This window comes from Corvus moneduloides, chromosome 2 (assembly GCF_009650955.1).
Source record: "Corvus moneduloides isolate bCorMon1 chromosome 2, bCorMon1.pri, whole genome shotgun sequence".
Taxonomy (NCBI): Eukaryota; Metazoa; Chordata; class Aves; order Passeriformes; family Corvidae; genus Corvus; species Corvus moneduloides.
The window spans coordinates 116,494,458-116,507,628 of record NC_045477.1 but is presented as its reverse complement, the minus strand read 5'-3'; the positions used below and the strand labels follow the sequence as shown (position 1 = coordinate 116,507,628).

Genomic DNA, 13,171 nt, shown 5'->3' with positions numbered 1-13,171 from the left:
ATTTATAGCTAATCTACAACTACTTTTTTATCTCCCACAGATCTGAAGAGAGAAGCCAGTATTTGTCACATGCTGAAGCATCCTCACATTGTTGAACTGTTGGAGACATACAGCTCAGATGGAATGCTTTATATGGTCTTTGAGTTGTAAGTTTCTCTCCTTGATTTTACCTTCTTGTGGTGTCGTTTGCTAAATAAAATCCTAGAAGTATCTCTGCTCACACCTGCAGGTTTTGTAGCTCAGAGATCTTGAGTGCTTTAAAAATACTTATTTCTGACAAGTACAGGTTGTCCCAAATAAAAAAAAGTTGTCCCACTGTCTAAGTGGTGAACACCAGGGTTTCCTAAAGATAGATAGGCATGATCCCTATTGTTGGCTGCAGGGTACAAGAGAACAAGTTGAAAATCTGCTGGTAGACATTGCTGCCTTCTCCTGGTCTTAAAATCAAGAGTCAAACACGGTTAGAAGGGAAAAAGGGATTTTACCTTGGTATTTATTTTAAGGATCCTTAGGTGCACTACATCCAGATGGAATGCACCTCCATGCACACCGCGATGCACACCCCCAGAAGATCTGGTATAGCATTAAAGGTTTTACTAATTAGCATATCTATCAAAGATTCCCCAATGAGAGGCTTGAATGAGCCCCCCTCCCCAAGGAACCTTCCCCTGGATGGTTCTATCTTAGTTTACAGAATGTGTTCTGGAGAGGACCTTGGGGTCTGGGGCACACTGATCCCTAGCTACAGAGCTTCTAAAATGTTGAGTCTCCTAGCTGAACAAACAAGTCCAAGGATGTAGGCAAAAAGCACTAAAAATACAGAAGTTGTAAAAAGATATAAAGGGTATAAAAGAAAAGGCAAAAAAATCATCATGGCATCAACATCATCTTTGTGTAACTGGGGATATTCTGTTCCAGTTGTGAAGTTTTGTTTATTTTTTTCCACACTGTTGCTTCTTTAGCAGTGCTTTTCTATTATAAGAAAGTAAAGTTATTGGTGTATTTAAGTATTCTTGTAAGTCAATGTACCTGTTCACGATATATGAAAAGAGGCTTTTATCGAAAATACTTGTTTTGGAAGTTTGAATGTAAGAGTTTAGTTGGAAGGGTGAAAAAAACATGACTTTCCAGCAGTGGATAGGTATTTTTACTCAACATAAAGAAATAAATAGGGGGCAGCCCTGAAATCACCATACTCTTTCTTTGAGGGAAAATTATTCGTCCTTCCTGAGTTAGGTTTTATCTAAATGGGAAGGACACAACCAGACATGTGGAATGGTCATTCTCTCTACCTACCAGCTCTTCTTTTTATGCTCCCCATATATTCTTTCCTAGTCAGTCTGGGCATATGTATTTGTACCTCTTAAATTTCTCTGCCCTTCCTCCATTATGTTTTCTGATGCATTTGAGCTGCTGATATTGGAGTAACCACATCATGCCAGTGTGTTAGGCCAAATTGGCTTGTCCACTAGAACCAAGAATTTGATTTGAGATGTCCACTTGCCATGTAGGTAGTGGAAAAGCCAGTGGTAACAGCAAAAAAAATAGGTAAAGCAGAAAATTATTGTTTGCGAGTCTTCTGATTTTTTTTAGATGAGTTTATGAACTTAGGGTTTTGTGAAATAATTGTTCTATGCTTTCCTCTCTGTACATTTTGATTCAATACTTTGCTTTTTATGTTGTAAATCCCAAAGCATGGACCAAGGGACTTTAATTACCCTATTATGAAATAATTATGTACACCTTGGGGAGACATAGTCAGATAATTAACAAGATTTTGAAATGGAAGAAAGGGTTTGCTTCTATTTTTACAATGCTGATAGCTCAGAAATATGAGACAAAAGCAGTAATTATTTTTTAATGACAAGCCTATTATAATTTATGTTTGTACACATAGAAAGCAAGTCTGAACAATTAGAATTACTACACATACACTGCACCTGACTTCAGGCCACATGAAAGAAGGAATTACAATGCTAAATTGTTTGAAGGATAATGATTGTTTATCATATGTATGTCCTTGTCTCCTTTGTACACCAAAAACATCAGTCTTTTGTAGCAGTGATAGAAAAGGAGGCAGCAGGAACACCTGTGCTCAAAACGTGACAGGGAGTGGAAGAGCTGTGGGCAGGATGTGTTGTTGTGCTGGAGGGGGATGCTTTGGTAAAGTGATTCAGCAGCAGACTGGTGTTTGTGTGGAGTGAGACTGCATTGTCTGAGGCTGGGCAGGTTAGGGGCACACTCTGTAATTGTGACCATAAAAACAAACTTGGAGCTAGCAGAAAAGCATCTCTGTAGGTGTAGGTAACTCATTTCCCCCCATACTGCTTTCTGCTCATTATGCTGTTATAGTAATGAGCTCAACTGATTCGCAGCAAATTTCTGTCTACAGTAATAAAATATATTTCATTAGGGTCTAGTTACTCTGAAATTACTGAAAAGGGGAAGACAACACAGATCTGCAGAGGAGACATAAACCCAGCTGTGATGAGTGATTTGTGGGCTGACAGGTGCTTTGCATGAAAATTAAGGCAGGCCCAGCACGTGAAATGCATGGCGTAACCACAGCTAAAACTCTGTGCCATCACTTGTACATAAATAATACATTGGTTCACTACCTTTTCATAGGCTGTGAGCTGCATGCCACAGCTGCTAGGAGGACTCTGAGTATCTTGCCAAACCTATTGGTACAGAGTAAGTTGAATAAGGGAATGTAGCATGTACCTGGTAACAACAGTTTGAACCACTAGGAAAATGTACAATTTGTGCCCAATTTTGAAAACTTTTGTGAAAAGAAACATCTAAAAAATCAAGGCATGTTTCACAGAAGCACTGATGAACAGTAGCAATGAGGTTTAACACCAAAAAATGAGCTCTGTTTTTAATAAGGGGTTTTTAAACCCTTTATTCACACACAAACTCAAGCACTCTCTAGAATGAGCCATGTCTCACATTACCATAGGCTGCATGGTGCCACTGGAATAAACTGCAGTGAAGCAGTTGGTCATAATAGATGAAGTGCATATGTAGAGTAAGAAGCAGACCCTCTCCCAGAAAGTCTTACTGCTAAGGTAAAAATACTATTTTAGAAGTATTTAGATGTTATTGCATCATTAAATGAGAGAGAGTCTGCCTGTGCAAAATTATTTCCCTCACACACCCCGGTTGTCCCCCCAGATGGACTCTTTGCTCTGACAGAAGTGATCCCTTGGAGGTTCTAGAGACACCTTACATCTGAGAAAGGCCAGCTCTCTTCTCTATAATACAGTTTCAATTTTCTTTCCCATACTTGGTGTTATTTGCTGGCAGCTGTATAGAATCACGGGGTCATTTAGGTTGGAAAAGACCTCATGAGATCATCAAGTACAGCCATTAACCCAGCACTGCCAAGTCCACCACTAAACCACGTCCCTAAACTCCACATCTACATATCTTCTAAATAACCCCAGGGATGGTGACTACACCGTTAACCTGGGCATCCTGTTCTCGTGATTGACAGCCCTTTCAGGGAAGAAGTTTTTACTGCTATCCAATGTAAACCTCCCCTGGCACAAGTTGAGGCGATTTCGCCTCTTCTGATTGCTTTTGTTACCTGAGAGAACAAACCGACCCTGACCTGGCTACAACCTCTTTCAGGCATTTGTAGAGACTGATGAGGGTCCCCCATGAGCCTCCTGGTTTTATTTAGAATACTGTTTTCTCTTTGGTATACAAGTGTCATTTTATATTCTATTGCTTATTACATTTCTCCTAATGATCATTGATTTTTATCAGTGAGACTACCTTGAGAAGGGTCAGAGCTACTTGAATTATTTCTAGTATTTCTAAAAGGAAGCATATATACATTTCAAAGGGTCTGAAAACTAGATTTCAGACTTAAAGAGTACATTATTTGTAGTTCATCCTCAGCATATATGGACTGAGAGTACTTGGCATGCTGAAGAACTCACATACAGGAGCAGTGAGTGCATTGCAAATACCTTGGTATCTGGTCATTTGCAGAATATTGTCTCACCACTATGCATAGGTGGGTTTAGTTTTTCTTAGTGCATTCTAAGAGAGATTTATCTCTTGGGACCTTAGAAGAACTGATGTGTTAAGCTTTAGCAGTTAGGATGTGTAGTTGTCTACGTAGAGCTTTGCCATTTAATGTAGCTAACATGTAAAAATGCTTCAGGTTTAAAATCTCAAATTCATAAAAGCAGTACTTAACAGGGTTGCAGTTGGTTTGAGTTAAGTGAAGGTGGAAAATATATAAAAACTGTCGAGTTGTGAAGGGAAAAACACCATCGTGCACAAGCCTTCAACACACGTGGTACAAGCCTCAATAAACTCAGTTATGAGCAATATGTCAACTCTTAATTTTTTATCTTCTTTTTATTAAGTAATAAGTCAGTTCCCTAAATGAAGCTGTGCTTCTAAAGCTTTCTCATTTTTCATCAATAAATTAAATTGTAGGCCACATCCTAATAGGTCTGCAAATCCAAAGCTATCATACCCCCTAGTATGAAAACACAGATCTCTTCTGCAGTGTGCTGTCTATTCTTCAGTCACTGCTGGTGTCAGAGCAGATTTCTGTATATATATATTTATATTTACTTATTGTGTGTAGATATATATATAAATATGTAAAATACATTGGTCCCGGTCTGTTCATGTCTCTGCCGTGAGCTCCCTCTGCTGGTGTCAGGGAATTCTCTCAGATTAACAACCGTGTTGTGGTTTTTTCCCAGATTTTTTTGCATCATCCACTTACGTCTTCAGTGTGAATATATTTGTATGTTTACTTCAGTGGATTTTAACTTTTCTTTCTGTCTTTTTTTGTGGTTTTCACATGCTTATGCTGATAGTTGCAAACCCTTGAGACTTCCTGAACTTTCATTCCATCAGTATTCCAAAACTTTAATGCTCTTATATCATACAAGGCTTTCAGTTTCTGCAAAGTCATCTTGTAAGTGGTTGAGCTATTGCTGAATTTTTTGTCTGTTGGTTCACTGAATTTTCTGGGATTTCTTGTAACCGGAGTTGACTGGCTTTTTTTCAGCCTCAGGCTAGACAAAAGTCTCATGATTTTCAGGTAAAATTCAGTATCATGTATTGAATGTGTTGTATCACATGGGGTGACACAAGGCGTCTGTATACATGAATCAAAATCTACTCTTAAAAAAAAAGCTTTTTCATTGAAAAAATAGTCAATTGAAGTCAGAGATTAAAGTACACCTGACACATATTTGTGCTTGGGAGGCCAACAGAGTTCATCTTAGTGGAGTGAAACTTTCAAATGTATTTGCCAGGAAGAAATTCAAACTGCCACTTACTGTTACAAAATTTCAATGAAAAATGCTGGTATCTGTAAGTGGGAAGTAGGAATACATGTTAAAGACTATGCTCGTTATAAACACCTCATTTAATAGTAAAGTCAATGTAAAGAAATTACACTATTCTCTCCATGTCTCAGAAACTATTGATGCTGCTTAAAAAGCTTGAGTGCCTCTGGATCTTCAATTTCATTGACTTGTTATAAAGTACAGATAATTAGTCTTCTAAAGGGTTCTGCTTCTTCATGAGAATGACATCTCCTTATTTTTGGTAGCTGATTATATATTTTGTATATTCTACATGTGAGAAAGAGTTGAGAGGCTGACATGAGGGATTTTTTCCAGTGACCAGTGAAATCCAGGTTTATGCTGCTCTCAATGAGCCTGCCCCACGGCTGCTGTACAGGACTCTGATATTCTCTGGGTGATGTTTAGCCCTGTATGCAGACTTGGTGTAGGGAATTGTGCAAGACAGAGAAACTGCTGGGAAAAAAACCTGCAGAGGAATATATTGATGCAGTGAAGACAGCCATGGTTTGGCAGTGTGGGGTTCTTTGCACTCTTCGATATGCTTTTCTTTTGGTTACCAGTCCCTCTTAGAGTTGGCAGTGCCCTATCCACATGATAGTGTATTTTGCATGAGGGAGACCTTTGGGATTTATTTGGGAATTAAAGCTTCTGCACATGGCTTGTGACTCCCTAAGCAGAAGTTTGGCATGGAAGGTATGTAACAAAGCAGAAGTGATGCTGATACTCTGAACAGCTTACTGAAACAGCCCTGGGAATGTTGGCTATCCAGATACCCTGGAAATTCTGCCTTTTGGGGTTTTTCCCCCTTGAGTCTTTGTGGAAGGGAAAAAGAAAAGGTGTGAAGTCTGAAAATGTCATGTTACAGTTGATATTTTTGCAAGTGCCTTATTAAACATGAGTTACGTGATTTTTATTGTTTCTGTTAACTCTTGTTACTCTCCCCATCAGCCTGTGAACATTTCTAGATACCAGTCTGCCTTAGGTCCCTTTCAGGAGAGGGAAAAGGAGGGCAGCACTATAACCTGCTTTCATTTTAGAGAAGTGGCAGCCTAATTTCAGCCTAAGATCTATGAACATATCTGCATCTAAAGTGTAATGCTGTTCATTGCGGGAAGTTAGGTGATCAGAAAGATGAGGGAGAAGAGGAAAAGGGTATCAAGTTTCAAAGCTGGTGATACAGTGTGTGGGCTGTCAGTGTTCTCAGGTGTCTATGAGCTGTAAAATCTCCTCATGGATGCTTAATTATCCAGAGGAGAATGCCAACTGGCAAGACTATACTGTATTTCTAGAGTATTTTTAAAAGTCTTCATTTAAAATTCAAATTGAGTAACATTTTTTTATTACTACAGTCGTTAGTATAGAGTTGCACTTGTAATGCTTATAAGAACACAACCTAATATCAGGAGCTAATTGTTAAATTGCAGTGTCCTCTTTGCAGGGCATTGACTTTTCTTGCACACATTGTTCAATGACCAGTTTAAGCAATAAAGTAAATGTTTGGTATTGGTAATGTTTTGAGAGAACTGTTACATGACTTGAGGGACATAAATGGGTTAACCTGTGGCAAGCCATTTTCTATTAGTTTATCCATTAAATGTTGTTATAATGAGTAATGCACTGTACATGTATCTAGAGTATTTTATATAAGATTCATGTAAGGAAAATGAATAGATTTTTTAAGCATTTTTATGTAATTGATTGTAGTTATCAGTTTTAAGCATTTTTGCCTCTTTTTACCTGCAGTATGGATGGAGCAGACCTGTGTTTTGAAATTGTGAAGAGAGCAGATGCTGGATTTGTCTACAGCGAGGCTGTAGCCAGGTATTTATTATAATTTTAATTGATCCCTCAGGATAAATAGAAAAGAGTGGAATATACTGTTGTATGATCTGTTAGCTACAAGTTGAAAGTTGGAATACTATAAATAAATCCTGTTTCCACACTCTAGATGTTTATTGCAATAATTAGCATTATCAAAGTAGAATTTTGGTGCATTTTGCCATATACTAGTTACAGATTTGGATGAGATTACTGAGTAAAACTGTATTTCACATCCAGTACTTAATTGGCTGTGTTTGCCTTTATGGATCTCTCCTATGATGGCATTAAGTGACTTGCCTGACAGGTGGGAGTTTTACTGCTCTTGCTAGATGGAGTTGATTTGGCTGTTTCTTTCCTATGTATCACTGTGTTTATGGTCACTTCACCTTTTCACTTACGACATTAACTAAGATGAAAGAGTCTATAAAATTGCAGAAGGATAATAAAACCCACTGTCCTAGTGGCATGTTAGTTGAACTCAAAGCCCACAATATTCTTTGTTTGCTTTTCTCAACACTGTAGATTTTTTGGTTGGAGGAGGCATCAAGGTCTGTATTTCACCCTCCTGCTCAAGGCAGGGTCAGCACAGCATTTGAATCATGTTGCTCAAGTCTTTTTCTAGTGGGGTCCAGAATACCTCCAAGGAGGGAGATTCCACAGCCTCCCTGAGCAGCTTGATCCAGTGCCTCATTATGTCCCTAGGGACAAAATATTCCCTATAACCAGCTGGAGCCTCCAGAGGACAAGAATTGCCTCTCTTAGCCCAGAGTAATTCTCTGATGCAGCGCAGGATGCTGCTGGCTTTTTTGGCTCTGCTGTGGTCAGTGATCTGTTGGGGCATTCTTTGGACACTGGGAAGGAAGAGGTTGCTCTCCAATCTGCATCAAACAAGTCAAGACCTTGGTCCGATCCTTTTCCAGATAAATCAGGCACTGATAGTCACTTTTTTCCTTCCTGTTTTCCTTTGTGATTTGTTATTAATAAAAAGGGAGGGTCCCTGACTTCCTTGTCATATCAAGCAGAATTATTGAACATTTGAAATCTTCACAAAAACCTGGAAAACACAGATTTTTCTTTCCTAATTTCCCTCGGCTTCAATCAGAATAATTCTCAAACTTTAGATTGTAATATTCACTATTATAAACACAAAGTCCATTCTACAGAACTTTGTGTATTTGGGGTTAAATTGGTTGATGAGTTTTATACAGTTAGACTCTTAATACTTAGATTGTTACATGTGTATAGTAATTTTTCCCTGCAGGTTTGTCATGCATAATGTGTTTGTTTTTTCAGTCATTACATGAGACAGATACTGGAAGCTCTACGTTACTGTCATGATAATAATATAATTCACAGGGACGTGAAGGTAAGGGGATTTAATTACTTTTTTTTCTTCACCACAATAATGCAAACTACTGAATTTCAATTTCTGTAATTTAGAGGAAGAGAGGTGCTGTAGAAAAGGAATCTATTTGATGGGTGTGTTTTTACTCTTATTTTGTCATGTAAGATTAAAGCCCACCCTAATTCCATCAATACAGAACATTTAGGAGATCTGTATTCACAAATTACATGTGCATTTGATTATAACTTGCTTTGAAAGTCAGTTTAATATCTAGTTTTTGAATATTCATATGGAATCTGCATTTTTTTTCTTGTTAGGAAAATGCGTGTATAAATTAATTGCATAAATTAAACTGGAACTGGTAGTTTATTGGCATCAGTTTGAGAGCATAATGACAGTCCTCATTCACAGTAAGATTTCATAGAGATGCACATGCTTAAATGCTACAATATTAGTAATATTATCTACTTCTTGGAGACAGTCCAATAAACATTTATTATTATGAAAATTTCTCTAATACAGATAAGTTTGGGAGGAGAAATACAGTGTTTAAGACCAGCATATGTACATACTGGTTTTGATCTGGTAAATTTTATACTGTTTCTATGGATATTTATGGAAGTAGTTTATCCCAAAGTACTGTAATGTAAGTAGTTGGGAGTTTTAACCCAAGTGGGCTTGACTCTCTTCAATTTGAATATGCATATTATTTGTTAATGTCATTGCCTAAAATAGTTATTCCCACTTCTCCAAGAGTTTGGTTTCATCCAAAGTGAGTCAAGCTCTGTAGGAATTAAGGAAAATTCTAACAAGCTCTGATGGTGCAGTTTGAGAAATGGCTCTTGGAGTTCAATGAGTAGAGAAGATTGAGAGAGGGTAAACTGTGCTTCAAACTGCTGCAGGTGACCTGTGAGGGGAGAGAGTACAGACACTGAACTGGTGATTTTTATAAGGAGTCATTTGGTCTTCTGTACCCAGACATTGCAGACCTTTCCCAAACTCCTACTCCTTTCCTTTTAAAATCAAGACAATTACTATGTAATAGGCTTTCTTTTTTAAGATTGGTGTTTTAATAGTAGTGTCTTAGAGCAAATTCTAAAAATGGGCTCTTAATTGCTGGTAGAATGTCTCATCTTGTTCTATCTTGAAGAGTCTAGGTACTTGTAGTTGTTTGGTTTTGGTACCACATGAATTTCAGAATTAACATCATCTTTATGTTGCTGTGTCTTCATGAAAGCTCCACTTGTTTTTCTTGGACCATATTCTTGAAAAAACCCAAGTTTCAGCTTCAAGGGCCTCTGAAGGAGGCCAGTTTCACTGAGGGCAAAGTGGGAATTTATTTTAGTGCTTATCTGGTCTCTTAGAACCTCAGAATCACAGGGTTGTGGGGTTTTTTAAATACTATCCTTAGAAATGAACTTGTTCAAATTACATGGGTTAGAAAAAAGTGTTTAAGGTATCTGTCTAAAGCAGTGTAAACCAACAGTGTTTTGTTTTGGCAAAAGCAGTGCAGAGCTGCAGGGTTTGGGTGTGAAACACGTTAAACTAACTGCAGTATCCAGGCTCTAGATGTCGCTGTAGACATTGTTTTGAAAGGAAGCAGACTAAATGACCACTTTCCAAATTACCTGAATAAGTGAAAGTGCTTTAATAAAATCTGTAATGGTGATATAGTCATGCCATCTTCTCCTTTTTAGACTTTCTGAACGTTATTTTGAAATGTAAAATGCATGGTTGTTTGCTGCTGCACAGGAAAATTGGCACCCTATAGCCCATGAAAGGTTTAGGTGTCTTGTAGCTGCTTTTGTGCTCCCTTAGCTCCTGGCTATTTAGGGAGAGTTAGAAAGTTTAGATAAAATAAAGTCTGCTGTAGTCTGGTGCCAGAAACGTCACCTGACTTGTCCAAGTCCAGCCTGGGACAAACTCCCTGTGCCCCACATTCACCTCTGATGACAGAATCAAAACGTTAAAGCTTTCACAAGACGGCCTGCCGTTGTCTAACTGCTCTCACTGCTCTGTGAGACCAGATGGTTCTTGAGCCTGTGTATATCACTTGATGCCCTTCAGCATTGCTTAAAGGCTTTATAATCAGTGACAATTTCACATTTGCTTCACCCTCAGTTAATGTGATCCTGCACTGCTTGGAAGCTGGATCACATTGTAAAGGAAAACAGAAGGTGCAGGAAGGTAGAAAACTCAAAACAGCTGTGCCTCAGAAATGTGAATGTCAAGAACTTTTTCTCTTACCACAACGTTTGTTCCTGTTCTGCCGACCTACTGATATGGGACTCAGCCATTCTTTTTATTCTGTCATAACCTTGCTGTGTCAGGAATACCCAGAAGGTGGCTATTGAACGTGGCAGCATTGAAAGGGAGTCTTTTCCATTACAGAATGTTATTACAGAGAAGTTTGTGTACAGAGAAATCTTTATGTAAGGGAACAACGAAAGGGAAAGGGGAGTGATGAGGGTCTGAAATGTGATTCCTGTCTTTTCCTGTAGAACTCTTGCTGCAATTTGAGTACCATTCGTCACTTGCTTATTTTTGTGATAACTTTAATAGAATGGTTTTTATCAGTAAAACATCAAGAGGTTTTGCAATCTTTTGTGAGCCGCTATTGTTATGTAGAATTCTCCATATTTGCAAAAATCTTGTTATAAAAATACCTTTTAATATAACTGATGTAAGACTGATTTAATCACATCAAGAGCTTTAGTTGCTGGGGTTTTATCCTTAACTTATTCCAAATACTCCAACTTTGTTCTATGATTTCCATGTAGTTTGAGTATCTGTATGTGTTACTGATTAGCAGATTGATTGGTGTGCAGCTGGAATCAGGGTGAGCTTGTCAGCGAAACACAGACATCCAAAATTTTCATTATGGGTTTATCTTGGTGGGTATGAATGCTTGCTTCCAAGATGTGATCATCTGAATAGATAAACCTGCTAAAGCAAAAATACACAGATTGTGCCTTCTCTGTCACTAAGATTCAGTTCAATATTTCTGTGAGTGGGAGTCAAAACCAGGGAGTTTTTCCAGGGAATAGGACCAAGCCTTATGCACTGCACTGTGTGTCATATACACATCTGAGTTGATCCAGGTGACCTGAGACTTGACCTGTGGATAGATTTGCATGGTGATTTGTGCACTATACTGAACTTAACCAGTAGTATGAATTCTGAGAGCACACACTGTTACCACTTCTGTCTTTCGTTGCCTGAGCTGCTTGTAGCGCAACACTTTGGATTTTGCCGGCAGAGTTCAACATTCTCACACTTCTGCTTTTAGGCATATCTAAAAAACATGTAAAAGTAGTATATGTGCATGTTTATGTAACTGTATATTCAACTATATAAAAAATAACCAGAATAGAAACTGTTCTTTAAGACTGTTTTCCCTTTTCAGTCTTTGAATACCCAAAACAAGAAAATCTGTTGCATGTTGCTTTTCTTCTACTGTTTTCACTTTGAAACTTCTTTTTTGCTTTCTGGGGACATTCACTAATAACTGATGCTTTTTCTGTATTTTCTAGAACTTACTAGATTCTTGAGACCCAGTAGCAACTTCCTGGTGAGGATTTTGTTACATATTAAATTGTTAAAAAGTGATTAAGGCTGCAAAACCACTATCAGAGGTGCAGTTGAAGTGTCCGACCTGGCCACATTTTTTTCTGAGGGGCACTTCCTCATTCAGTGTAGAAGTTAAGAGCCTCCAAAAAGAAAACTCAGTATTTTTTCTCAGTGTTTCTTCAGGCAATGTTCTTTTCCCCCTTTTTATGTTCACTCCTGTGCCTCTGCTTCCCTATCTCATGGTCTCCATGCTTGTTTTGTCCAGCCCTTTTCCTATTGACTTGTTAGTATGTTCAGAAGCAGATTTGCTGTGGAGTGTGTCTATGCTGCTTGGCCTACCTGGAGCTGAACATTTACAAACCTTCTGGTCACTAAGTTTATGTGTTTTTTATATGTTTATATGTTATTATAGTCATTTGCCCAGACAGTTAAAAAACTCATGTCTTCTGATTGATGAGCTGGCTTCCCATGCAGCACATTTGAATGGCTTAACCAAAAATTTGACAGACACTTGTGGTCTCTAAACTGCTTTGCAAACCAGGTGCTGTGCCTATTTGCCTTAGGATTTTGCGTTCACTGCAATAGAAACGAATTGTTGTATATTTTTTTATTAAACAATTCACATGTCACCTGCTGATTTCTGATTTTGGCACCAGCATGTCAAAGCAATGCAAGTTTACCACGTGAGCTGTGTTTTGCTAGTGTTTTTTTAACTCTCCCTTATCCCTCGTGCCTTTATGTTTTGGGGGATTTTTTCTCCATGAACTCTTCTGTCAAATGCTAGACCAATGCAGGACTCAATTTGTAGTTTCTCAAATTGCCTGTACTGCACAAAAGCTTTCCCCTATTTGAAACAAGAAACACTTTGATGCAGTTAAAAAATTTAAAGGACATCATCCTGGACAGATTATATAGGAAAAAAGTCAGCCATATGTCGTCTTTTGGTGCTATGTAGGAATGCTGGAGTGGGATCTTGCTAAGAGTCTATCACAGAGTTATATTTGATTTGTAGTTCCCTAAGTTTTGTTCATTTTCTTGGCATTTTGATAAGCACTGAGGTACAAGGGGTTGTGACTAGAAAAGTGTA

The 13,171-nt window shown here is 38.2% G+C and overlaps 1 protein-coding gene across 14 annotated transcripts in view; it reads left to right on the top strand.

Moving 5' to 3' along the window:
• The window catches only part of CASK (calcium/calmodulin dependent serine protein kinase), a 190,370-nt gene that overhangs the window by 81,609 nt on the left and 95,590 nt on the right, over positions 1 to 13,171 (top strand). For all 14 annotated transcript variants that reach the window (XM_032100951.1, XM_032100948.1, XM_032100947.1 and 11 more), the window contains exons 3-5: positions 41 to 146; positions 7,092 to 7,169; positions 8,463 to 8,535. In XM_032100951.1, the coding sequence (XP_031956842.1) occupies positions 41 to 146; positions 7,092 to 7,169; positions 8,463 to 8,535 (257 nt within the window). The remainder of the gene's footprint in view (positions 1 to 40; positions 147 to 7,091; positions 7,170 to 8,462; positions 8,536 to 13,171) is intronic.